Source organism: Peromyscus leucopus, chromosome 14 (genome assembly GCF_004664715.2).
Source record: "Peromyscus leucopus breed LL Stock chromosome 14, UCI_PerLeu_2.1, whole genome shotgun sequence".
Lineage (NCBI taxonomy): Eukaryota > Metazoa > Chordata > Mammalia > Rodentia > Cricetidae > Peromyscus > Peromyscus leucopus.
Genome location: NC_051075.1, coordinates 91225683 through 91252960, shown reverse-complemented (window position 1 = coordinate 91252960; position 27278 = coordinate 91225683). Strand labels below are relative to the sequence as shown.

Here is a 27278-nt window from a genome sequence, read left to right as displayed (position 1 = left end):
CACACAGAGCGGGTAGAGGGAGGAGAGAAGGCATCCTCCTGTGGGCCTCCCTGAGCTCAGCCTGCTTTCTTTGCTCCATCGCCATCACCCTCATCCTACTCTGCTCTGAGGGAAGACCTAAAGCCTTACCTGTTTCCTCCCTCAAGAATCATTCCAGCGGAAGTGGCGGCTTGCAAGCCTGTATCTTTGAGGAACAGCCTGCACTTCCTGTGGTAAGTTTCCTCCTCTCCCCTCAGCCAAGAATGAAAGACAAGAGACTCGGTCATTTTTTTAATTATTGCCTATCTCAACACTGAGTGTGAGTGACCGCCGAGCAGGGTGAGGAGACACAGGGTGCACTCTTGAAGTCACACCTCAGAACCGCTGCTCCTGGAAGCAGGCCCTCTGCCGACACGTGGGTGGGGTTTGGCTTCTCCGCTGGGCCTCTGCTGCTGGCAGCTCCTAGACCACTGCCACCTCCTACATGATGCCCAGCACCAGCTGTGCACCAACACGGTACCCAGCAGGCAGCTCTGTCACTCAGTCCAGTGTGTGTACCAGTGGCCAGGTTGAGTTTTCCTTTCCTGGCACCCTCTCTCCGGTGGTCTCAGTGTCCACTCAGCAGAGACCCCTGCCACCTAACAGTGATTCTTTCTCTCACCTGTCTTCTTTCCTACCCCCTCATTATACCAAGTTCTCACTGCTTTGTGTGGTCACTTTGGTTTCGTTTGTGACAGGATCTCCTGACTCTCCTGCCTCCATCTTAAGAACTAGAATTTCAGGCCGAGGCCACCATGCCTGACTTGGGCTGTGCTGGGGATCAAACAGATAGCTTCTGCTTGCTAGACAAGTACTCCAGCAGCTCGGCTCTATCGCCAGCCCCTCTTGTTGCTTCTGCCTTTTCAGCCTCCTTGTTTGCCTGCCACCTGCTGTCTTCTTCCCAACTCCTGGCTCTCCCCAAAGTCCCGTTTCTCCTTCTCTCTCCTCTGCACATTACGCTTCTCGTGGGAGTTCCCCCTCACTTTCCCACCAATCATCACATCTTTGAGTGGCCGTCTGTGTATCAGTTAGGAGAAGGTTTGTGCGTTCATGGAACCACAACCTGGGGATGCTTAGGCTCCAGAATCATCAGCTCAGGAATGGCTTATCTGTCTTCAGAAGACGGTTCCCTAGTGAAAACATTCCTGTAGTGAGACTTTCTTGTGGGACTGCCAGCCTGCAAATGACATGGAGACTTCTTATTAATTATGAAAGCTTGGCCTTTAGCTTAGGCTTGTTCTCAACTAGCTCTTAATCTTAAATTAGCCATTTCTATTAATCTGTGTAACCCGTTTCTAGTGATCTGTGTTCTGCCACGTGGCTTTTACCCCTCCCTCCCTCTCCCTCCCCCCCCCCCCCCCTCTCTCTCTCTCCCCCATTCTGTATGTTCAACTTGTTCCGAGTCTGGCTGGCATCTCGCGTGTGACTGGATTCTTCCTAAAACTCCTCTCTCTCCCTGGAAGTCCCACCTATTCTCTCCTGCCTAGCTATTGGCCATTCAGCTCTTTATTAAACCAATCAAAAGGTACCTTAGACAGAGACCCATCTTTACAGTGTGCAAAAACAGATCCCTTCCATCCTGTGATAAGGATTAAGGGCCACTGGCCTCATCACCATCATAGAATCCACAGAGGGACTACCCTGTTATTCTGTTTTGGGATCCACATCCTGTCTTGTCTGACCTCCTCTATCCCACCAGAGCATGTGTAAGCAGAGACAAGACCTCACTATGTATTCCTGGCTGGCCTGGAACTCACTTGGCAGATGAGGCTGACTCACAGAGATGCCCTGCCTCTGCCTCCCTGCACTTAAATGTGGTTTCTGGGGTTAGTGTGCTTCTGTTCAGATATCAGCTATTTTCTTAGATGCAGTCTCAATTTACAATCTGCAAAGTGGGCCAGCGTTATTAACAGTCTCATCAGTTTGTGTGTGTGTGTGTGTTTGCGTGCGTGCGTGCATGCGTGCGTCCCTAAAAGTATATGGCTTCTAGTGTTCACACGTTTATCATGTTCATTGTCTGTTTTCTTTCTTCCCAAGTGAACTGCTGTTAAAATATGATTTAAAATGAGGTTCATTGTCCTAAATTTAAAATGTATCATCTGCCCATTTTCTGTTGTGATGAGTGATTTTAGTCCAAAATAAAATGAGGGCCGTTTCCGAGTCCTAGCAGGGAAGAAAGGCCAGGGGCTTCCATCAGGAGCTCTCCCTGGTTAACACGGAGTTTTTTTGTTACCGTTAGCTTTTGCCTACTTCATCTGGATTGCCACCAGGTTGGGAAGAAAAACACGATGAAAAAGGACGGGCCTACTACGTAGACCACAATACCAAAACAACCACGTGGGCCAAGCCCACCCTGCAGGTACTCTGCACTCTACGTGGGTCTTCTTCCAGCTTCCCGGGGAGCTCAGTCCTAGGAGAACAGAGTAGTAGTCTAGTCCAGTGGATGCCTGGATTTTCAGGGATTGTGTTGTGGCGTGCATGCATGAGAGAGTGTATGTGTGTGTGTGTTCATTGAAGAGTGCATGAATGTGTGGAGGCCTGAAGGTGATACCATGTGTATTTCCCAGTTGCTGTCAATTTTATTTACTGAGTCAGGCTCTTGTGCTGAATTTGGAGTTTTGGCTGGGATCTGGTCTCTCAGACAATGGGACCATCAGCTGGCCGCCATGCCCACCTGGCTTTTTTGTGTGTACTATGGATATGAACTCTGGTCTTCACATCCATGGAGTGTCTTATCCATGGAACCATCTCCCTGGGCCCCTGTTCAGATAGTTTGCTAATGTGTAGTCTTGGTGATTGATATTTGTGAAAGAAATTTATGCTCATGGAGCTGAAGAATTGGTTGAGTGGTTTAGAGCACTTGTTGTTCTTGCAGAGGACCCAGGGTTGATGCCCAGCGCCTAAATGGAGGCTCACCCCCATTCATTACTCCAGTTCTAGAGGACTCGATGCCCTTCTTTCTGCCTTCGTGGACACTGTGTGCACTTGGTGCACAGCCATACATACAAGCAAAACACACATGTAAAATAAGTAACATTTTAAAAGAATTTATAATTGTGACCTCTTCCTTGTAGCAGACTAATGTTTATCTTATCATTTCTTTCACTGAATTTCTTCTTTTTACTTTATTATGGAAGGTCGACACCAGGCTCTGTGTGTGTGTCTGTGTCTGTAGATCAAAGGACAACTTACAGGAGTTGGTCCTCTTGCCATGTGGGTTCTGGGGAATCAAACGCAGGTCCTCAGGCTCGGCAGCAAGTACCTCTGCCCACTCCCCCCCCCCCATCTCCCTGGCTAGAGCCTCTTCCCTGCTGGGCTGTCCCACTGGGAGTCTTAGCGGGCAGGGCTAGTTCTCTGCCCTAGGCACTGGGCCTCCTCACAGCTCTGCTACAGAGGCTGGCAGCTGTGCCCATAGTGGTTAACAGACATCTCACTGGGTATTAGTTAGCTGAGAAAATTAGTATAACTTAGTTGGCTAAATTATTATAAAAACAGATTGATAAAAAACTTTACTTAAAATTCAGGGGGAAAAGATTAGAATGTTGGTGATTTGGGCCTGGAGGGCTGGCTCAGCAGTTAAGAGCACTTGCTGCTCTTCCAGAGGACTCAAGTTCAGTTCCATCACCTCTAGCCTCTCCATAGGCCCCTGCACTCATATAAATATACAGACACACACACCACCTCCACATCATAAAAAATAAATGTTTAGGACTGCTTTACAAGAGTCCCTTCTCTTCATGGGTTAAGCTAGCTATTTTAATTATATTATTTATTTGTGAGTTCTCTATAGTTTTTCAGTCTTAATATGCCAGGCCACAGCGCAGACCAGTCAGTTACCATCGAGCCAGGGCTCCCCGGGCCTTCAGCCACAGTGACCCCCAGTGACCCCGCTCAACCGGCAAATCCGCCATCTAACATTGAGCAAAGATTCCTTCCTCAAGGTTGGGAAGTCTGGCATACACCAAGTGGGAGGCCTTTCTTTATTGACCTCACCTCCAAGTCCACCACCTGGGTAACTGCTGTGCTCCTTCTTTAAGTTGATAGCAGCAATTGCTTTTGCGACTGTCACGTGTTAGTGCAGTCTGGCTTTCCTCAGAGTCAGCGAGGTACATGGAAAAGTCTCAGTTTGGGCCTGGGTTTCTTTTTGTTGTTGTTGTTGTTGTTTAAGGAAAGGTTTTATGTAGCCCAGCTTGCCCTAGAACTTGCTGTATAACTGAACTTGAACTCTTGATCTTCCTGCCTCCACCTCCCCAGTCCCACACATGAGGACATGTTTCTGCTGGGAATCGAAGCCAGCGCTTTGTGTATGCTATGCAAGTGCCTTCCGACTGGGGTTTCCTTTTTTCCCCCCAGAGACAGGGTTTCAGTTTTGGTGCCTTTCCTGGATCTTGCTCTGTACACCAGGCTGACTTCGAACTCTCAGAGATCCGCCTGGCTCTGCCTCCCGAGTGCTGGGATTAAAGGACTGTGCCACTGCCCGGTTGCTGATGATCTTTAATATGTGTAAATTTATACATATTTATGTTCATATTTAATACCAAATAGATCAACTGTTTGCGCGGCCCAACTGTTTCTTAATAATATTATTTGTGTTCAAAGTAAATTTATGCTTCTTTTTGGGATTATATTACATTTTATGAAGGTATTCATAAACTCCTTTTAACCTCCTGTTTCCAGGTTGTGGCTCACTGGTCATAAAGACTTAGAAAGATTTTTAGTTATAATTTTTTACCTTTGTGTGAGACTTTCTATTTTCAGAGCACTTTTATCTCATTTATTCATATTAGCAGAAAGACTCTGGAAAACTAGGCAGGACAGATTTGTTGTTATTGTTAGAGTTTATTGACATTTTATATTTATGACTGCCTATATATATGGCTATGTACCCATGGATGCCAGAAAAGGGTGTAAGATACCCTCAGATTAGATTTAGAGATGGTTGTGAGCCACCACATACATGGGTGCTGGGAGCCAAACCCTGGTCCTCTGAAGGAACAGCCAGTGCTCTTAATTGCTGAGGCCTGATATTTTTAGTTTAAATCTTAAAGTTGTTTGGTGTTTAGCTCATCACCAACAAAAAAGTTCTCCACATTTGTAACTCGAGATTTTGTAACTAATTTAAAAGGTCAACATAGCTTAAACAAATCTAAAAGAACTTAACTTGACTAATATAATAATTATTAAATTATCCATTAACTAATCCAAATAAATTTAACTTTGTTCCTTTTTTTAATATGTGAATGGATCTTAGTTACTTTCTTTTAAGGCCATCCTCCTGTCTTTCAAGGAAAAGAAATCAATACTCAAACAAATACCAAAACCTATCCTATTTTTTTATTTATTCGTTTGTTTGTTTGATTATACCCATGCATTTATTTATCCTGTATGTGTACATGTGTGTGTGGAGGTCAGAGGGCAGCTTGTATGAGTCTGTTCTCTCCTTCCATGTGGGTCCCGGGTATTGAACTCAGGTTGTCAGGCTTTGGTAGCAGGTACCTTATCTGCTGAGCCATCTCACCAGCCCGGATGTGGTCAGTATAATGCACCATCTTAGACCAGTTTCTATATAGAGAAAAAATTGATGTAGTTCAGGTTCCAGCAGACTGGATGGATGGTGGGCTCTGGGGCGAAGTGGGTCTCAGTGGAAGACGTCAGTGCTGATCTCCTGGGAAGTGATCTTATCCACCTCCCAGCAGGACTGCCTCACACTGTTATCTTCTAGAAGGGGAAATAAGCGAAGGAATTAAGACTGAGTGAGGTGAGGTGGCATGCGCGTATAATCCTAGCACTTGTGAGGCTGAGGTAAGAGGGTCAGGACTCTAATGCCAGTCTGGACTGTGTGAGAGCTGTCTTAAAAAAAGAAAGACAATATCTAATTTCTTTATTTTCCATTTTCATGTCTGTGTGCTGCATGTGTGTACATACGTATGCTTGTTGCCTATGTGCATGTATGCATGCGTGTCTGTATGTGAGTATGAATGTATGTGGAGGCCTGAGGTTGATGATACCAGAAATCATCCTCCATTGTTCTCATAATTCGATGAGGCAGGCTCTGTCACTCAAGCCTGCAGCTTGTACCACTAGGCTCCCGGGCCAGCTTGCTCGGGGATCCCCTTTCCTACATCTAAGGCTAGAGTTACAATGGTGTAATTGCCATGGTTCCACCCTGGCATTTACATGGGTTCAAGGGATCCAAACTCGGGTCCTTTCTCTGTCATGGCAAATGCTTTACCAAACACTGAGTTGTCTCTCCAACTCCAGAAAGAGTGTTTTAAATGTCCATCCGCTTTACAAAACAGTTGTATCGCAGTGGTATCATCATTTTAAAATTTGTGTGTTTTTTTTCTTTCTTTCTTTTTTTTTTCTTTTCTTTTCTTTCTTTTTTTTTTTTTTTTTTTTTTTTTTTTGTGTGTGTGTGTCTTAACCAAATAAAGGACGATCCAACATCCAAAGTCCCTGCTGAACTAAAAGCGAAGACACCAGTTGACCCATCCAATGACCTCGGACCTTTACCTGTAAGTTCCGCTGCTGAACTAGCTTGACAAACTCGGCCATTTGTACCTTCAAATGAAGGAGTTGTCTAAGTGTTATTAAATTATTGAGTCCTCTGCTCACAGTTACATGTGCAAAGTAAGCGTACAGCCAGTGCCGGTGGTTTGGGTTTTTCTTTTATTGGCTTTTTATTTATTTATTTTTATTATGGGGTTCTTTTTTAATAACCTGTACATCTAAGGCCTGGTGCTAAAATAATTGGAATAAATGTTTCCCTACAGCCCGGCTGGGAAGAAAGGACCCACACGGATGGGAGAGTCTTCTATATAAATCACAGTACGTGCCGAGCCGCTCTGTGTTGCACTCTGTCTGGTACGTGGTTGTAGACATGAGGAAGAGGAACATCTCTTTTCTTTTCCCTCTTAGACACAAAGAAGACCCAGTGGGAAGACCCTCGGATGCAGGACGCGGCAACAGCTGGACCAGTAAGTGGCCTGCATCCCAGTGCTCCCGGTCAAGGGTGGAACTGAGAGGAACAGCCTGAGTCAGGATGAGTGATTTGTTGTCACATCGCAGAAGCCCACTATCTAAAACCTTACTCATATCTGTAAAAATATTACACTGTCCCGTGATTATACGACTCCTGAGTCAGGTTAACTATAGGAAAAATTTTTTTTAAGATTTATTTATTTATTATGTATCCAGAAGAGGGCGCCGGATCTCATTACAGATGGTTGTGAGCCACCATATGGGTGCTGGGAATTGAACTCATGACCTCGAAGAGCAGTCGGTGCTCTTAAACTGAGCCATCTCTCCAGCCTCGGAAAATCACTCTTATATAGCCAATTTTTCCATTTTTTTCTTCAGATTTTTGTTAATTCACAAAATTAATGAGAAATTGAACATGAGGTTTTTTAGATTAGTGTCTAGTATCCCAGTGTGTACTTGCTTAAAATAAAGAGTAACAAAGGCAACTCCCGGGAGTTCCAGGAACAAATGTACTTTTCAGACAATCCCTTTAATGGCAAAAGCACTTTCAAAGCCTTTTCAGAAGTAGAAATTTCTTCTAAATTTTCTCTGCCTGAAAGATTTATTTTGCTTCTGGCATGTCACATTTTAAGAATATTGTATGGGCGGGCAATGGTCTCACATGCCTTAACTCTCATCACTCAGGGGGATCTCTGTGGGCCGAGGCCAATTTGGTCTACATAGAGAATTTAAGGATAGCCATTGATACATAGAGAGACTCGGTCTCTTATTTTAAAAAAAAAAAAAATTGCATGAAGAAATTTTAGCTATAGTGACTGCTGAATGCTATTTTATCTTAAAGAGAAATTTTGTAAAAAATATTGTTTTCTATTTGCTTTTCTTCAAATGAAACATTAATTTCCAAATGATTCTTTCTTTTTGTATACTCATAAGATATCCATGGGGAGATAATAATGCTGTTGCAGATAAAAACAACCTAAACATTGTTTTTCCACTTTTTCCAACTAAAGGCCGTGCCCTACTCCAGGGATTACAAAAGGAAGTACGAGTTCTTCCGCAGAAAGATGAAGAAGCAGGTTAGTGACATTGTATCAGCTTCTCAGCCATTGGGGTGGGGGATAACGGGAGACTGGGGAGCAGGAGACTGGGGAGCGGGCCAGATGCATCCTACTGTGCAGACTGAGTGGTTGCTTTCTCATAGGGAAAGGGGGTGTGTGTGTGTGTGTGTGTGTGTGTGTTTTAAAGAAGTGTTTAAAGAGTGATTTATTTTATTGTGTGCATCAATGTTTTGCCTACGTGCATGTACGTGATCTTGTGCCTGTGGGGCCAGAAGAGAGGGTCGAGCCACCATGTGGGTTGGAATCCGGGTCTTCTCTTAAGCACTGAGCCATGATCCTTCTCTTCCTTTCTCCTTTTGTTTATTTTTATTTTATGTGCATTGGTGTTTCCTTGCATGTGTGTCTGTATGAGGGTGTCAGATCTTGGAGTTATAGACAGTTGTGAGCTGCCATGTGGTTGCTGGGACTTGAACCCAGGTCCTCTGGAAGAGCAGCAAGTGCTCTTAACCACTGAGCCATCTCTCCAGCCCTAGCCCCATGATTTTTAAGATTATTTTTTCTCTTTTCTTTCTATTTTATAATTTGATTTAATTTGACATATCAGCCACGGATTTCCCTGTCCTTCCTCCTCCCACCCCAGCCCCTCCCCCCAGCCCACCCTCCATTCCCATCTCCTCCAGGGCAAGGACTCCCCTGGGGATTGTGTTCATCCTGGTAGATTCAGTCCAGGCAGGTCCAGTCCCCTCCTCCCAGGCTGAGCCAAGTGTCCCTGTATAAGCCCCAGGCTCCAAACACCCAGCTCATGCACTAAGGACAGGTCCAGGCCCCACTGCCTGGGGGCCACCCAAACAGTGCAAGCTAATCAACTGTCTCACTTATCCAGAAGATTATTATTTTTAAAGGCTGGACATGGTGGCGCAAAGCTTTTAATCCCAGCATCCGAGAAGCAGAGGCAGGCAGATTTCTGAGTTCAAGGCTAGCCTGGTCTACATAGTGAGTTCCAGGACAGCCAAGTATACATAGTGAAACCTTGTCTCAAATAGATAGATAGATAGATAGATAGATAGATAGATAGATAGATAGATAGATAGATAGATAGATAGATAGATAGAGTGAAACCTTGTCTCAGATAGATAGATAGATAGATAGACAGTCAGACAAGACAGACAAATTTTTAATTGTGTAGGGGGGTGAGGTGTGTGTGTGTGTGTGTGTGTGAGTGCAGTTATCTGAGGAGACCCGAGGCATTGGATTCCCTGGACATGGAATTATAAGCGGTTGTGAGCTGTAATTGGGTCCTTTACATGAGCATGCTTTTAACTGCTGAGCTATCTCTCCAGTCCTAGGAGGTGTACATTTTGGATAACTTATTAAACAGCATACTTACATTCATGTTTATTTTTCAGGAGTCTTTGTAAAAACATCTTGACATTTGCTTAAGTGTGTTTCCTTCATAGGGCTTCATCTTTGTGACTTTGTGCTTTGGAGATTTTCTTCTTGCCTTGTGTTTGATTTGTGTTCAAGACTTCTGGATTCCTGTCCCACATTGAGTGTTAATAGCCACCCATTCTTCATAGCTTTGAATACAACACATTTCCACATAATTTAAAAATTAACAGTCAGCAGACGTCCAAATGGTAGTGTTGTTACTTATTTCCTTATGCTTGGTAGCTATGTTCATTGCACTTTTTCCATCACCAGACTGGAAGTATATTTAGAATTAAACTCATCTGTCCATCCTTTGGTGTAACTAACATTTTAAATGTCTTCCTCATGTGCCCGTCCTGTCTTTCCCTGCAGTTTAGGAGCATGGACACTAGGTGGCAATGTTGGGTTGTACTTTCTAGGGTTCCAAGCTGGTGACTTAAATTGATTCAAAATGGTGGGTTGGATACCAGACTGTTTTTCAAAACTTGACAAAATAAAATACATTTTTTTCAGTGTAAATATTATACCCAATAGAATTTTTAAATAGAAAAGGAATTTTAAATTACTCTGAAAATTGTCTTCTAGTTTTAGGCATACTGATTTTAAAGCATTTGGTGAGGGAGATGGGTAGATATTCCAGTTAATAATGTGCTTGCTGGGCACTCAGGAGCTAGTGGCAGGCAGGTCTCTTGAATTCCAGGCCAGACTGGTTTACATAGCGAGTTCCAAGACATTCAAGGCTACACAGAGAAACTATCTCCCCCGCCAAAAAAAAAAAACAAAAAACAAACAAAATTTCAAAAGCTGGGAACTTGGGCCTGGTGGCACACACCTTTAATCCCAGGGCTTGGGAAGCAGAAACAGACAGATCTCTGTGCATTTGAAGCCAGCCTGTTGTACATAGAGATTTACAGTCCAGCCAGGGATACATTGTGAGACCAAACAATTCAATAAACAAGGTGAATAGTTGAAGAAGACATTGAATATTGATTGTCCTCTGGCCTGCACATACAATGTCCCGCATTTATAGATATTAAATACATAAATCACTGGTGTTTTGAAACAGTCTCGCCTGGAACTCAGGCCAAGAGCTCAGTCTCACACACTCACGCTGATAGCTGTTCTTAGCAGCTCCTGTAAGTTTGGAGGTGACAGTATTTCCAGTTATCTCTACCCACACTGTACTGTACAGTCCTTGAGGAAATACATCTGATACCGAGTTTGAGTTCTCTTTCCCATCCCTAGCCCCACTGTGGGGCCTGTCCCAGAACAGGGTACTTAAGTTGCCTGGTAATTAGTATGTCTCTCTCCTTTTTTTCTAATAATTTTTTATTTTCATTTTATGTGCATTGGTGTTTTGCCTATGTATATATGTGTGTGGGTGTCAGCTCTTGGAGTTATAGACAGTTGTGAGCTGCCGTGTGGGTGCTGGGCATTGAACCTAGGTCCTCTGGATGAGCAGTCAGTGCTCTTAACCACTTAGCCATCTCTCCAGGCCCCTGGTAATTACTCTTTGAAAACCACTCTTCTCCAGTTCTACCACTATTTAACTTGCCTGAGCAGCAGAGGAAACCGGTTCACTGCTTATATTGCTTCTGTGAGCTGTTGATTTAGTTCCCGTGGGGCTTCCTGTTTTCCCTAAATACCCCAGCAGAGTCGTGTGCTTCTAATGACTTGTCTGTCTTTGAGCTGACCGAAGCCTGAGAACTTCCCTTCTCCTAACAGTCCCACTAGACACTTGTCACAGAGCACTCAGGGAGAAAACACTCGGATACATTGTAGTGTTTACGTGGGGTCTGAGGCATAGTTACCTGCATTTGTCTGTGAAGCATGGACGTAGAAGAGACGAAGGAGCCAAGTGTGCTACAGTAAGAGCAGAGGCCAGGATTTCAGGTCTTTTCTGCTTCTGTTGTCTCGGGTTTCTTCGTGTTAAAATGGAGACAGTACTTATTGTAATATTGTTAGGAAGAGTGATGAGTGACGCCATCAGATAGAGAGGACAGTGCCTGAGAGGGAGTAAGGACAGGCTGGTAGTGAGTGGGTGGCCGGCCGTGGGCGGGCGGCCAGCTGTGGAGAGTTGATGGCAGAATGAGCAGACCATGTACAACATGGAGTGCACTACTGACTGGCAAAATGCCTTCTAGGGTTTATTCCCGCCAGCTGTAGCTTCTTTAAACAAAGAAGTCAGAAGTGATTAGGGGGGGAAAATCTACATTCTACCATTGTAGAAGAATGTTAAGACCAAGCTAAATGTGGGGAAACACACCTGTAAGTTCAGGAGGTGGAGGGGTGCTGATGCTAGAAGATCTTGAGGTCTGGGCTAGCCTGAGCTATATAGCAAGTGAATGGCTAACCTGGGTGACAAGAATGGACCCTGTTTCTTGCGGAAGGGAGGAGATAAAACGGTCAGTACACCCATGTGGGTTTTTTCTGATGGTTTACTTAAGAAATGGAAAAGGACTGGGCACAGAGTGAAGTGTGGTAACACACTGGGCTGATCGACCCATGGCTCTCTCCTGGCTCTGCAGAATGACATTCCAAATAAATTTGAAATGAAACTGCGCCGCGCAAATGTTCTGGAGGATTCTTACCGCAGAATTATGGGTGTGAAGAAAGCGGACGTCCTGAAGGCTCGACTCTGGATTGAGTTTGATGGCGAAAAGGGACTTGATTATGGAGGAGTTGCTCGGGAATGGTTCTTCCTCATTTCAAAGGAGATGTTTAACCCTTATTATGGGCTGTTTGAATATTCTGCTACGTAAGTTTTTCATTATTACCAAGTCTCACTGTGTTGCCCAGGGTAGCCTTGAATTCCTGGGCTTAAAGAATCCCCCCTCAGCTTCCTGATTAGCTAAGACTAGACCCACATGCCACACACCTGACATAAATACTTTAAATGACTGTGTGTAGAAGGTGGGGGAAATCACACTCTCCAAAGTTAGGTTGCACGTTAGAAAGCATGGGCTACATGATTTTTGTCGTGGGAGACTGTGACTTGTATGTCAGGGGTGACTTCTTAAATTGTGTTAAAATGCCGGGCAGCAGCGGCACACACCTTTAATCCCAGCACTGGAGAGGCAGAGCCAGACGGATCTCTGTGAGTTTGAGGCCAGCCTGGTCTCCAAGACGAGATCCAGGAAAGGCGCAAAGCTACACAGAGAAACCCTGTCTCGAAAAACCAAAAAAAAAAAAAAAATGTATATAACATAAATCTGTATATAACATAAAAATTGCCATTTTACCTTTGCGTGTGTCTGTGTGCACTGTGGATTGCACATACTTGGCAGGACCTCTTCCACAGAGCTCCCACCCCAGCCCTCACTTGGCTGGCATTTCAGGTACATATTCTGCATCATTGAACTCTTGTCCCCCCACCTCCCGGCAGCTAGGCTCCTCTCCTCTGTGAATCTGTCTGCTCTAGTTACACCAGACACATGGAACCATGCAGCATTTGGCCTTGGCTTATGCATTATTTCACTTAGCATACGTCAAGTAACATTTCATTGGAAAGTGTGAACAAGCCTCTATTCACCTGAGATAGGGGCGAACAACAGACCAAGTTAGGATCTACCAAACCCCAGCGTGGCAAACCATGAAATTGTTTGGATTACTTTCAGATGACAGGTGAGGGTGATAGACAAGCTCACCCTCACCTGGGTGAGCACCCACCAAAGCTCTGTCCCTGTCCCTAGAGCTCCCTGCATGACTTCAGGTAGCTCAGTTTGTCAGCATTCCTCTCCCCTGGAGAGGGCTTTGTGCATCTTGTAGGTTTGATAACATCCTGGGTCTTTGTTCTCTATTTCATTTAATGTGTTTAGGTGTTTGCCTGCATGTATGCCTATGCACCAGAAGCATGCAGTACCTGCACAGGCCAGCAGAGGGCGTCAGGTCCCTGGAACTGGAGTTACAGATGGTTGTGAGCTGCCATGTGGGTGCTGGCAATCCAACCCCAGTCTTCTACAAGAGCAGCAAGTGCTCTTCAGCACTGAGCCAGCTCTCCAGCCCCACTTCCTGAGTCTTATGAGCTCCGCCCTCTGTCCAAGAGGGAGTATTTGAATTCAGTTCAGAGGAAGTTGTTGTAGAGTGGCCTATCTTCAAAGTCCTTGGGATTTTTTCTATCTTTTGACTGAAATGTTTTTTGTTTTTTGTTTTTTTGGTTTTTCGAGACAGGGTTTCTCTGTGTGGCTTTGCGCCTTTCCTGGAACTCACTTGGTAGCCCAGGCTGGCCTCGAACTCACAGAGATCCGCCTGGCTCTGCCTCCCGAGTGCTGGGATTAAAGGCGTGCGCCACCACCGCCCGGCGAAATGGATATTTTTTTAAAGACCATTATCACTGCATTGGTTTTTCGTAGAGGAAAATAAAAAAAGAGGGGACATCTTCATAATCACTTGCCTGTGTAAGTTTTTTTTCCTATGAAATGTCAAAAATTTCAAGAAATGTGGTTTGTCTTTACAGGGATAATTACACCCTCCAGATAAATCCAAACTCGGGCTTGTGTAACGAAGATCACCTCTCGTACTTCAAATTCATCGGTCGTGTGGCTGGGATGGCAGTTTATCACGGCAAGCTGCTGGATGGTTAGCGTCACAGAGCAAACTTGTTTTGATGTGGGGTTGTTGTCGTTGTTGTTGTTGTTGTAATTGATAACCATCTTAAATCTGTTTTGTTTTTTACAAGGCTTTTTCATCCGCCCCTTTTACAAGATGATGCTTCAGAAAGTGATAACGCTGCACGACATGGAGTCCGTGGTAGGTCCCTCTTACGCACTTCCTATGCTTAGAGAATTGGGGCGGTGGCGGTTGTTACAGTGCTGGATTTCAACACTCCAGGGCCGTGCACATGCTGAGGTCGTGCTGCACCGCTGAGCTACGCACACTGTCCAGAGAACTGGTCTTCAGAACAGAAATTCATACCTTTCATTGTTTGAAAATGGAAATGGGGGCTGAAGGGATGGAGCGGGGCCTGTGTTGGGCACACTCAAGGATTCGAATTGACATCTTCTCACCACATAAAAAGCTGGGCATGGCTGTGTGGGTGTCTGTAACCTCCGAACTGTGGGAGACAGAGGCTGGAGGATTTCTGGGATTTGCTGCTGCCCACAAGCTCAGTTCCAGGGTCAGCCCTCAGTTCCCGTGTCTTTGGTATCAAATGGACCGTGACAGAGCAGGACACTTGACACGTGCTCAGTGGATATGGGCTCCATTCCCCTACACGGTCATGCATAAGACTCACATACACCGTACACGGTCATTGACACACAAAAATCCCCAAGTGAACGTTTGCTAGCGTGTGATACACTGGAAAGAACTTTGCAGTGAGTGGTTGCATATCCATTGCCCACTCTTTCTCTGATGAGATAGTTTTCCTGTCTCATGCCTGTGTCCACCAGTACATCTTAGATTTTTCGTGCATTGCAAATACTAGTTACACCTTCTGCTGAATTATTTTATATTTAACTTTTACATCTACATATTTTTGTTGATGTGTTCATTTGGACATATGAAGGGAGTCGGTGACCTCCATCATGTGGACTCCAGGGTTGAACTCTGCTCCTCAGGCTTACCTCCTGAGCTGTGGCCAACTGGCTGCTACATTTTAAATTTGTATGTATTTATTTTTATTACATTTATTTATTTAGGGGTTGGGGAACTTTGCTTGTACCATGGAACACCTGTGAGGTCAACGGACAGGTCGCAGAGGTCGCTGCTGTCATGTGGTTCCCATCAGTTGACCTTGGGGGTGTTGACCCATTGAGGCATCTTGTCAGACCTCCCCGGGTTCTGTTTGCCATGCAGTAGTTTACATATCTTTTACACCAGGTTTTAAGTTGTAATTGTTTGTGGTGAATGGTATATGTTTAAAGCTGGCGCTCCCAAGGCAGGGTGTTGTGGTGGGCTCCTGTAAATAAACAGAAGCCAAAGGACCAAGTTTCATCTCCACTGCTGGTGGCCCGGGGCATGGCGTTCCAAGGTCAGGTCTTGAGTTCTGAGTACATTGTTTTTCCCTCTTGATATCCTTTCTTGATAGAAGCAGTATGATTTTTAAAAAAAATATTTTTATTTCATGCATATGAGTGTTTTGTCTGCATGTATGTATGTATGTGCACTGTGTGTGTGCCTGGTCCCCTCGGAGGCCAGAAAAGGATTGAAACTGAAACTGGAGTAACAAATGGTTGTGTGCTGTAGTGTAGGTGCTGAAAAGTAAACCGCAGTCTTCTGCAAGAGTAGGCAGAGCTCTTAACCACTGAACCATCTCCTAGGTCCCAGCTGATTCTTTGTTGTGTTTTTTTATTGTTGTTTGAGACAGGGTCTCAGGGAGCATAGACTGGCTTCACGCTCACTGTGTAGCTAGGGATGACTTCTGAGCCTCCTGCCTCTGTCTTCTGGGTGCTGAGATTACAGGTGTGTGCCACCACACCTGGTTCATGCTTTTCTAGGGATCACACCCAGGGCCTTGCACATGCTTAGAAGTACTGCCTGAGCTGGGCCACGTCCCCAGCTCCAGCATGATTCTTTGGAAACTGTAAGAGCACATAGTTACTGTGTGGGTCGGTTAAGATTTTATATTTAATTTGAAACTTTTCTTTAGTGTGGGCCAGCAATGAACTCAGACATTTCAAGTACAACCTCACAATCCCAGGAGGAAGATGTCTGGAAATCCAGGAAAGTTAAATTTATTTGGAAACTGTCTTACTTAGCCCTATGATTCAAGTCTCTTCACCCACTGCCTTCATGCAGAGCAGTGGGCACCAGGTTTCCGGCTGGCAAGCTTTCACTTGGGCAGCTTAGCTCAGTTTAGGGGTGAGTGGATAAGATGTGCAAGTGACATTTTTATCTTTTCCCCAGGTAACCAGATCCTTGCTACAGCATGTACATGTCTGTGTGTGTGTATGTGTGTGTAGACATCCTCATGCACTGTGTGTATATGTGTACGCATATGGTTTGCACTGGTGGAGAACAGACACCAATGTCATTGTCTTTCCCTTTTTCTCCATCTTACTCTTGGAAACAGTGTCTCTCACTGAACCCGGCTGGAGTTTACTGATTTGGCCAGGCTGGCTGACCATTGAGTTCCTCAGATCCTCCTGTCTCCACCTCCCTAGGCCTGGGGTTTCAGGTGTATGCCCTGTGTCCAGCTTTTCATATGGGTGCTAGGGAATCCAAACTCAGGTCCTCAAGCTTGGGAAACCAGCACTTGCCTGACTGCCAGCTCCCCAGCAGCACCAATGTAGTGGTGTGGACGTTCAGCTATCTTTATACAGATGTTTTTAAGTGCAGCTTTCCCATGAAGCTCTGTGGATATACTTGCCTGTGATGTACAAGGTCCTGAGTTCACTTCCCAGCACTGCAAAACTAATTAATTAAAATGTTATTTCCCTTCAAGGATAGTGAATATTACAGTTCACTGCGCTGGATTCTTGAGAATGACCCGACGGAGCTGGACCTCAGATTTATCATAGATGAGGAACTCTTTGGACAGGTCTGTAGACTTTGAGATCATCCACCGCTTGCAAAAGCAATGCTGTCACCTAAGCGTATGCACCGTCCCGCACCCGAGACACTCTCTGAGCTCTGGTCGCAAAGCTCTCTCTCAGCCAGTATTTGGGCTTTGACGGTGGCTCATTCTGTATTCATTTTAGTACAACTAATATTTCAGTTTTCTTAGCTTGTAGCTTTTGAATGGATTTAATTTAAAACACCAGGCTTCTGGTGTAACTCACGTACACTTTTTTTTTCCATATCATGTTTAATTTAGACACATCAACATGAACTGAAAACTGGAGGCTCGGAGATTGTTGTCACCAACAAGAACAAAAAGGAGTATATTTAGTGAGTCATTTGTTTCTAAGTGTTTCCTAGGAACAATTCTCTGCTGCTTTCCCCCCCACACACCTTGTTTTAGAAGGTTTTTCTTAACTCGTTCTCTCTTCCCTCGTGGCCAGAATCTCAATGTTCTTAGAAAAAAACACACCTTACTTCTCCCTGTGTCTCTTCAGCTTTTGTGGTGGTCCCAACTAGTCTGTCTGTTATAACTGGAGTAAGCCTGTCTTAAAAGTGTTTCTTGAAGCGCTGGGCGGTGGTGCTGTGCCCCTTTAATCCCAGCACTTGGGAGGCAGAGGCAGGTGGCTCTCTGTGAGTTCAAGGCCATCCTGGTCTGCAGAGTGAATTCCAGGACAGGCACTAAAACTACACAGAGAAACCCTATCTCGAAAAACAAAAACAAAAACAAAAAAAAAAAGATGTTTCTTGGTTTATGTGCAGGGAGAGAAAATGTTTTTCTTGTTTGGTTTGTTTTTTTTTTTTATTCTCCTTTCAGCCTTGTTATACAGTGGCGATTTGTGAACCGAATCCAGAAGCAAATGGCTGCTTTCAAAGAGGTAAGTATGATCGTCTGCTTGTCTTCCCGTAACTTAAAGGACCCACCCTCCCATAACTCCGAGTATTGGACCTCATTGGATCTGAGACAGATAAGATGTGGCGGGCTCTTTAAGCCACTCTCAGTATGTTTTTAGTTTAATTTTATATTTTTAAAATAGTGTGCACATGCATGCCTGTGGAGGCCAGTGAAGGATCCCCTGGAGCTGGAGGTCCAGGCGGTTGTGAGCCGCCAGCATAGTTCTAGGGCCGAACTCAGGTCTTCCGCAAGAGCGGTGTGTACTCCAGCCCGAGGCGTATATTTACATTCACAGGATACTACTGGAGGAGGTAATCTGTTGAAATACAGTCATTCTGATCAGCAAACACTGAGAAGGCTGGGGAGATGCTGACCAGAACCCCCAAGTAAATGCTGGGTGGGTGTGGCAGCTCCGCTGTATCTAGCCTTGTTAGGTAGAAATGGGAAAACCCTACAACCTCACGTCATGTTTTTTAAAAAAATTGCACATACATTTACACACACACACACACACACACACACACACACAATTGTAATTTTTTAGAAGCAGACAAAAATCACAGAGGATAGAAATGGGAAGTGTTTAACAGGCAGCTGCAAAGTTGCCTTTGGCTTTTCCAAGGTCAGTGCAGGTGGCAGGTAGTGGAGGGACACTTGGGGTGTGAACATTTGGATTTGACTTTACCTACTGTGTGTCCTGGCTGTGAAGGAAGAAGAGCGAGGTGTCTTTAAGGCAGGTCTGGCTTGGACAGACTGCAGTGGGTGAAGAATAGTTTGGAGGAGGGAGCTGAGGAAGCCGCAGCAGGTGATGAGGCCTGCAGACACCTCTGCAGGAGGCGTGGCCAGGATGGGGGCTCGGCTTTGTTCAGCCTCAGTCTTTCCTCTGTTCTGTGAAGAAGGATGGTGAGAGAGGAGGAGGCTTTGAGAAAAAGACAGAGCATGCTGACCAGGGCGCCTCATTGTCTCACTGGGTCCCAGTGAAGAGCTCGCGAGTGTATGGCGGCCTCTGTAGAAGGCAGAGTGCTTCCATGCTGCAGGCTGCTCACGCGTGGGGCTGAGCCTGCTAACCAGCTTGGGACACATTCCTTTCCTTGCAGGGATTTTTTGAACTGATACCCCAGGATCTCATCAAGATATTCGATGAAAATGAATTGGAGGTAAGAAATATTTCTGGGCCGGGCAGTGGTGGCGCACGCCTTTAATCCCAGCACTCGGGAGGCAGAGCCAGGCGAATCTCTGTGAGTTCGAGGCCAGCCTGGGCTACCAAGTGAGCTCCAGGAAAGGCGCAAAGCTACGCAGAGAAACCCTGTCTCGAAAAACCAAAAAAAAAAAAAAAAAGAAATATTTCTGTGTGTGACTGGGAATGTAGTTCAGGGTTAAGAATTCCAGGCCCTGAGTTCAGTCCTCAGCACCACGGGTTTGGGGGGCGGGGAGAAAGAAGGTGGCCGAGGAGTGGAGAGGGACTGGGGGGCGAGTATGCAGCTGTTGGTGGGGTGGTAGAGTGTACGGAGAGGAGGGAGAAGGCTTCTTAGTGTGCATGAGGCCCTGGCTCCATCCTCAGCAGGAAACCAGGTATGATGATGCGCACCTATTATCCAGCTCTTGAGAGCTGGAGGCCGGTCAATAGCTCAGTGTCATCCTCAGCTATGTTAGGAGTTCGAGGCTAACCTCAGCACTACAGGAGACCCTGACTTTAAAAAGAGAGCTGGAGAACCACCAGGGTGGCTCAGGAAAGAAGGGCATTTACCAACAAGCCTGACAGCTGGAGTGTGATCCGTGGAGGGAAACCAACTCCTACCGGCTATCCTCTGACTTTCTCACTCAAAACAAGGCACACACACGGCTGAGTAGATAAAATAGATCACACTCAAAACAAGGCGTACACATGCCACCACATATGTGACTGAGTAAAGAAATAGAATAAAACGATGAAGAGAGAAATATTTTATGTTAAAGTAGAGTCTTGGCTGGGCATAGTGGTGCACGCCTTCAATCCCAGGATTGGTGGGGGGCAGGGGCAGGCAAACAGATCTCTGTGAGTTTGAGGCCAGCCTGATCTGTATAATGAGTTCCAGAACAGCCAGAGCCACACTGTGATACCCTATCTCAGAAAAACAAAAACAGCAGAGCTCTGTACCAGTTTTCCTGCTGGAGGTTCTGACTATATGTTATCTTTTTTACAGCTTCTCATGTGTGGTCTGGGAGATGTGGATGTGGGCGACTGGAAGGATCATACAAAGTACAAAAATGGCTACAGCCCAAACCACCAGGTCATCCAGTGGTTCTGGAAGGTAATCTGAACTTACTTGTTAGTAGATTCAATTATACTATGCCACTTCTAGAATAACTTTCCGTGTGCATAGCACAGGGGTAACCCAGAAAAGCACACCAGCCAAGCAGGTGTAACTTTTAATTTTGTATGATGTGCCTTTGAGTGTGATTCCACCCTCCCAGTTATTCAGAGGTAAGTAGGGAAAACATTCAGAATTGTGCTAAATGAGCTGAAATAGACACATTAGCTTTCTACCAACATGTGGATTCTTTCAAGAGCTTGTAGTAACCCACAACATGGCTCCTTTAAATTCTCTTATACGTATGCCACTCAGTAATGTCAATAAATGTAATTGTTAAAGGTTTGTTTTTAATTGCGTGCGTGCGTGCGTGTGTGTGTGTGTGTGTGTGTGTGTGTGTGTATACACTTGAATGAGTTTGTGCACCACATGTATGCAGTGCCTGCAGAAGCCAGAGGAGGGCGCCAGATTCCCCTGGAACTGCAGTTACAGACAGTTGTGAGCCAGCATGTGGGTGCTGAGAACTGATTCCAAATTCTCTGCAAAAGCAGTAAGCATTCTTAGCTACTGAGCCATCTCTGCAGCCCCTAGAGAAATTAGGTCTTGGAAATAAGGTTTTTGAGAACAAGAAGAACAAAATTAGTCATTATTAATTTTTTTTTTTCTGGATAATTTTTCTGTCATTTCTAGGACTCTCCTCTAACAGAAGTCTTTCTGCTTTTCAGGCTGTTTTAATGATGGACTCAGAAAAAAGAATTCGCTTGCTTCAGTTTGTTACAGGCACATCCCGTGTGCCTATGAATGGGTTTGCTGAACTCTATGGTAAGTTATCTGTGTAGATCTCTCAGAAATGCAGGTGTTGACTCTCATTTTCATGGCCAAGAAGTCTTTAGGCTTCCTCCATTTTCACGGTGTTTTGCTTAATTTTTAAAAGTTAAAGTTGAATGCTTAGAAAACAGTTTGTTTGGTAAAGTGCACACCTGGCAAGCACAGGAGTCTGTCCCAGAACTAATGTTAAAATGTGGGGCATAGTCGGGCAGTGGTGGCGCACACCTTTAATCTCAGCACTTAGGAGGCAGGGGCAGGCCAATCTCAGTGAGTTCAAGGGTAGCCTGGTCTACAAAGTGAGTTCCAGGACAGCCACTGCTTAAATTTTTCTAAAAAGGGTTTCTCTGTGTATCTGTGTAGCTTTGGTGCCTGTCCTGGATCTCTCTCTGTAGACCAGGCTGGCCTCGAACTCACAGAGATCCACCTGCCTCTGCCTCCTGAGTGCTGGAATTAAAGGCGTGCACCACTGCTTCCCGGCTAAAGAATTCTTTTATTGTTTATTAAAGTGTAAAATCCGTGCACAGATATTAAATAGTAAATGGGGAACCTGAACAGAGTTGCAGGCCTCCACTTAGACCTGTTGCTGCTTCCTCCTTGCTCCAAAAAAGGACTACCCCTTCCTCAGTCACCGCCATTCCCAGGCAGTTGGCTAGCGGCCCGGTGGCAGAATTGCTCTAACATTTCCCCTTTTTGTCTAATTAAGAAGGAAAAGTCTCTTAACGTAGTAAAGCAATATACAATAAGAATTATTATCAGCTGGGCGGTGGTGGCACACAGCACACCTTTAATCCCAGCACTCGGGAGGCAGAGCCAGGCGGGTCTCTTGTGTATTCGAGGCCAGCCTGGTCTGTAGAGTGAGTTCCAGGATAGCCAGAGCTATTACACAGAGAAACCCTTCGTTATTTGTTAGTATGAGGTGTGCGTGTACGCATGACACCAGCTAATGTGGCTCCATACTATCCACCACTTGAGGTGTCCGCAGGGTCTTGACACATTCTCTGCAGATATGGAAGAACTCAACGATTTCTTTGGAACTTGTTAAAAACAAAACCCCAGGTTTTACAAAGCTTTCTTGATCATGGAATCCTATTTTCTCTTTGTGGTTTGTTGTGAGCTGTGGGGTCGAGTCTCAGTAGGCTCTTCATTCCTGTGGGAGATGCCGGGACCCCAGAGAAGACCACAGCGCCCTCTCTTTTTCACTTCATTTTATGTGTAATGGTGTGTTCCTTCATGTGAGTCTGTGCACCACGTGCTTGCCTGGTGCCCTTGGAGGCCAGAAGAGCGTGCTGGATCCCTCAGAGCTGGAGTTATAGGAGGTTATGGGCCCCTCAGTGTGGGTCCTGGGAACCTAACTTGGGTTCTCAGCAAGAGCAGTGTGGCTCCTCACAGCTGAGCTCTGGGCGTGGCCCTGAAGGTCTAGCTGTGAATCTGATCATGACGGGTGAAATATAAAGTTACTCCTGGAGAAAACTTACTGCTGAGAATAATAAATATCCTCTCCCTGCTTCAGGCAGCTGTTCCCACACATTTGGAAGTAATTGAGATGTAAGGAGAATGGAAAGTCACAGATCAGGATGTGAGCCTGATTATCTGGCGGTTGGGGTGTTGAGGATTAGAGAGAGCTAACTGCAAACTGAAAAAGAAAGGCAGTTTCTATAATGTCCGTCATGAGAACAATTGTAGATCATGTAACAGGCTCACATGTACGTAAAGTGCTCTGTACCAGTGGTTCTCAACCTTTGAGTCTTGACATTTTGGGGGTTGCATATCAGATCATCCTGAATATCAATATTTACATCATGACTCATAACAGTAGGAAAATTACAGTTATGAAGTAGTAACAAAATAATTTTATGGTTGGAGGTCTCTACAACATGAGGAACTGCATTAAGGGTCACAGTGTTAGGAAGATTGAGAACCACTGCTGTATACAAGTGTGCACATGCTCAGAACGACTTCAGAATCTGGTGTGTGTGCTCACACTTACCATCCCAGTACTTGGGAATCTGAAGACGAGGGTGGAAAAACGTTTAAGGCCAGCCTTAGCTATGTTGTGAGGACCAGCCCAGCCTGGACTGAGGGTGAGATCCAGTCTTGAACAACAGACAAACTACAAAACAGGACCCCTGAGATCTCTCCGCAGTCAAGGCACTGGCCTCCAAGCTAGATGACCTTAGTCCAGAACCCACAAAGTGGAGAGAACTCCCACAAGTTGTCCTCTGGCCTGCACACACGCACCTTAGCACATGTACACTAAGGTACACACGCAAAATAGTAAATATTATTTCAAGTTTTTAAAGCTCAAGACTGAGACCGGCTCAGTAGTCAAGTGCTTTTATGGCCTAACAGACAAAAAAAAACACAGAAAGAGCCCTCCCCAGACTTAGTATCTAGGATAAGCATGACCTACATTCTTCAGTTATTTTTCAAGTTTTACAGTGAAGTTATATAAGAAAGGAGAGGACAAATTTTTTCGATGGGAAACAAACGTCTTCACTTCCTCTTGTGAAGAAAATCCTCGTTGGAGGTGCAGCTGGGTCAGGATTAGCTGCAGGTGTCCCCAGTGGGGCAGACCAGCGCCAGACTCACAAATGAAATGGCGGGCAGTTTGTTTACAACTCACCAGTGAATCCAAGCACAGCAGACTTCTGTGTGTGCAAGTTCTGTATATAGGAAAAGTGTGTTTTTGCAATGTCTTGGATCTTGTGGATAAAGTATATTAAACCACAGAAACTCATCTTTCCCATAGGCTCGAATGGACCACAGTCCTTCACAGTTGAACAGTGGGGCACCCCTGATAAGCTGCCGAGGGCGCATACCTGGTGAGTAACTGGGCAGAGATCCCCCTTATTGGTCTAGGAGCAGCCCGGGATGCTCTCTTGGGATGGGTGTGTGCCAGCCTTAGAAGAGAGGAGGAAACAAACACAAACCCAGAAACCCATGCTGCTTGGACTCAAAATCCAAATAGTTAAGGACAGAGAAGCCCATCTGAACTGTCGGCCATACATATTGCCCCCATTCCATGGGTGATGGAAAAAGTGCTAGAACATTCCATGTTGGAGGCTAACACAGTCAAGGAACCCACCTATCAGGAGGGGGAGGTGTGAATACGAGGCTGCATAGGGATCAGGAAATCCTCCCTGCCTGTTGTGACCTCTGTGAGCAGTGATGGAACATATTCCTGACAAGTAGCAATGGTACTGCAGTTACCATGGGGACGTTTCCTGCATCGCTGTCAGTCCTAACCAGATCCTCTCCACCCTTTCAGCTTCAATCGTCTGGACCTGCCGCCCTATGAGTCATTTGAAGAACTTTCGGATAAGCTTCAGATGGCGATTGAGAACACTCAGGGCTTTGATGGGGTCGATTAGATTATAAGGAAGGAACAAGCTATGGTGTCTCAACCACCCTAGTTTTTAAGTAAAAGCAAAAAGCAAAATTGCATCTTACCATTTTCCAGAGTACTTCTAAAGGTAGTTGCTGGCTCCTCCTAGAGACCAGAGAACAGTGTATCCGTAGTTTCAGCCACCACCATACTGAAGTGGTCATTTGTCCCGTTTTGTCCTGGTGTTAGGGTTCACGCAACAGGACATTTCAGTCCTGTGTGCCTGAGTTCTGACCGTATCTCATCTTTCTAGGCACATCTTTCTGTAACTACTGAGATTCCAACTGTGAAATATCTGTAATGAGTATCCGGTGGAAAAATTCGATGCTTTTTTGAGATGAAATTTGGACAAAGATAGTCTTCAATATGAGTAAACTGCGACACACTTAGTGTTTCTTGTCGCTACTTATTCTGTAGAACTTGCCTAGTGTACCTTATTGCCTAGATCTTTGGGACAACTTTGGAAGATGTGTCACTATGTTTTTAGTCACTTAAGTCACTTGCAAAAAAAAAAAAAAAAAAAAGTATTACTCTTCACTCGGATGTATTTCACATTTGTTAGCATGCAGCTTGAATCTCCAGCGATTCAGAAGACTAGTGGAGCAAGCTTTATTTGCAATGTGTAGTGAATATTAGGGCCTCCTTCCTGCCTGTGCGTCCTCAAGGCTCAGTCACGGGCTGCAGTTACTATGTGTTAGTGTATTTAGAATTCCTCCAAACACAAAACAAGCTCCACAAAGCAGTGTTTCTAAGCATGCCGTGAAGAACCGAGTTACATGTATGACTTGCCCTTACCAGCCACTTCACGCTTGCAGTCACGTAGTACATACGTGTTTACGGAGTTCATTATGTTTACAGATTAAGCGAATTTCTGTAGTTGCATTTTTATATTTTTAGTATCACATTAGTATAAAAGGATTTGTTTAAAATAACCAAAGAGTAGTTCAATGCATAATTTGTATAAATTTGTTACCAGGTTTCTTATGCTTTCTAAAAAATACTGTTTACTATGAGAATTATGTTTTATTAAAAGTCAAAAACCCCTGAGGCAAATGCTACAGGTGGTGAGAACCACATTGAAGTGTAGGAAGAGAACCCATGCATGAATCAACACACGTAGACATTGCCAGCTGTGTGTCAGGGCCCAAGATAATATTGTCACCAGTGAAATCAGCTCCTTCTTCATCCGCAAGGGACCTGGAGACACGGAGATGACTTTGTAAACAGTGAGAAAGTCGGAGTGAGCAGTCTGGGAAGGCAGGAGGAGAGGGAGGCGAGGTCCCGCTCCGCCTGCAGAGCACGTGTGCCCAGACTCCTTTATTCATCCTTTCATTGGTGTGACAAAATTTAAGTCTGCTTTTCAATGTGCTTGCATAAATTAATGTAAGCGTGTCTTCTAAACCTTGTGGATGCCGCTTAATGCCCTGTGGGAGCTGTCAGAAGTACATGGGGCCATTGGCTTTAGCTTGTTGGTTCTAACAAGACAAGTGCCTGTCAGCGCATGGTAGGGATTTCAGTGACTGTAGCAAAACACTTTGCATAGGCCACAGCATCATGTGTGTCAGGGGAAGTAACCCCCATGCCAGTGCATGCTTGCTTCCCAAGTGTCTTTACCAAGTCAGCCAGGCATGGCCGGCCATCTGTGCAGTCTTGATTTTATCATTGACCATCTGTGAACCTGCACTCTGGCTCCAGTGACTTGACTATATAGCCGAATAACTATGCCCACCCCTTTGTCCTTTGAGGCTGTTGTAAGTTCTGGAATGCTTTCCTGCTGGCCTCTACCAGAGTCTGAGTCAGGTGCCCAAGCTGCCCTTCCTCCCAGTGAGTGTGTTCACCCAAAACAGTGATCTAGATTGGGGGAGGGTAAAAGGCCATCACTGGTCCCAAATACGTGCTGGCATATGTCGTATTCATGTATGGATCTTAGCATCAGAGTTCACTTTCTCTACAGTGGCAAAGCAACACTAATATGGGCTGGTGTCTTATCTGGAATGTCCCCCCATTGTATGAACTAAGGGTAAAACTGTCTTTTGAGATAGACTTGTACACACTTGTTCAGTGCCATCTCTGAGAACATCGACAGCAGAGCTTAGGAAACACAAGCTTTCTTTTCATTAGGCCGGTATCCCTCTGGATGGTCAGTGACTTCACTAGAACCTGGTGTCAGAGTCCAGGCGCACCCTCCCCCACACAGTCCCTCATGCCAGTCTGCGTGACTGTCTCAATGACATCCTAATGCTGGGGAGTTGTGGGGTCCCTTTCATGAAGTGAAGGCTTTGGACTTTTCTAGAAAAGTACTTTAGCCTTCATTTTCTCTAATTCTCTGCCCCCCAAACAAATGAAACACACTAAATTGCATTAATAATGCAAACCCCAATGCCATTTGTTTTAGCTTTTAATTTATAACGCCCAAGTTATTCCTTACAATTATCAAGTTAAACACAATTGGGTTTGATGATAAGCTATTTGACCTTGTTTTTTAAATTTTTTCTTATGGTAAATGTATATCCAGATTAATGTATCAAAATCTATTGCATAAACTATAAAATCATTTTCAAATCTCAATTCCACAAATAAAGTTCTATTCTAATTTTAAAGACAAAGCCGTGGCTCATTTTATATAGAAATGTCTTCAGCCTACTTTACTGAGGGACATCTTCAGGTTCTCAAGACGGACTTGGCGTGTGTGTGTGTGTGTGTGTGTGTGTGTGTGTGTGTGTGTGTATGTGTATGTCTCCCACAGTTAACTCTGATGGACAGCCTAGCTCCACTTCACAGAGCTGCCCTCCGACCTCTAGGCAGGCAACCATAGGAGGCAGTTTTGTGCTCCCCATTTGGTTTGGGGTTACACATATCCTCCTATAATGATCAATTCAAGTCTAGTTCCTTCT

The 27278-nt window shown here is 45.0% G+C and overlaps 1 protein-coding gene across 4 annotated transcripts in view; it reads left to right on the top strand.

Annotated features, from left to right (window-relative positions):
- Nedd4 (NEDD4 E3 ubiquitin protein ligase) overlaps positions 1-26990 on the top strand; it is a 67080-nt gene extending 40090 nt beyond the window's left edge. For 2 of the 4 annotated variants that reach the window (XM_037210955.1, XM_037210957.1), the window contains 17 exons: positions 147-212; positions 2258-2377; positions 6453-6533; positions 6792-6846; positions 6937-6995; positions 8010-8075; positions 12014-12243; positions 13942-14063; positions 14164-14234; positions 16870-16965; positions 17242-17315; positions 17803-17863; positions 18978-19037; positions 20064-20171; positions 20897-20993; positions 23749-23821; positions 24268-26984. In XM_037210955.1, coding sequence (XP_037066850.1) covers positions 147-212; positions 2258-2377; positions 6453-6533; positions 6792-6846; positions 6937-6995; positions 8010-8075; positions 12014-12243; positions 13942-14063; positions 14164-14234; positions 16870-16965; positions 17242-17315; positions 17803-17863; positions 18978-19037; positions 20064-20171; positions 20897-20993; positions 23749-23821; positions 24268-24370 — 1542 coding nt within the window. In that variant the 3' untranslated portion in view covers positions 24371-26984. Of the gene's footprint in view, positions 1-146; positions 213-2257; positions 2378-6452; positions 6534-6791; positions 6847-6936; positions 6996-8009; positions 8076-12013; positions 12244-13941; positions 14064-14163; positions 14235-16869; positions 16966-17241; positions 17316-17802; positions 17864-18977; positions 19038-20063; positions 20172-20896; positions 20994-23748; positions 23822-24267 lie in introns of all 4 variants that reach the window. The other 2 variants (XM_037210958.1, XM_037210956.1) reach the window with 2 other exon arrangements.
- The last annotated feature ends 288 nt before the right edge of the window (positions 26991-27278 follow it).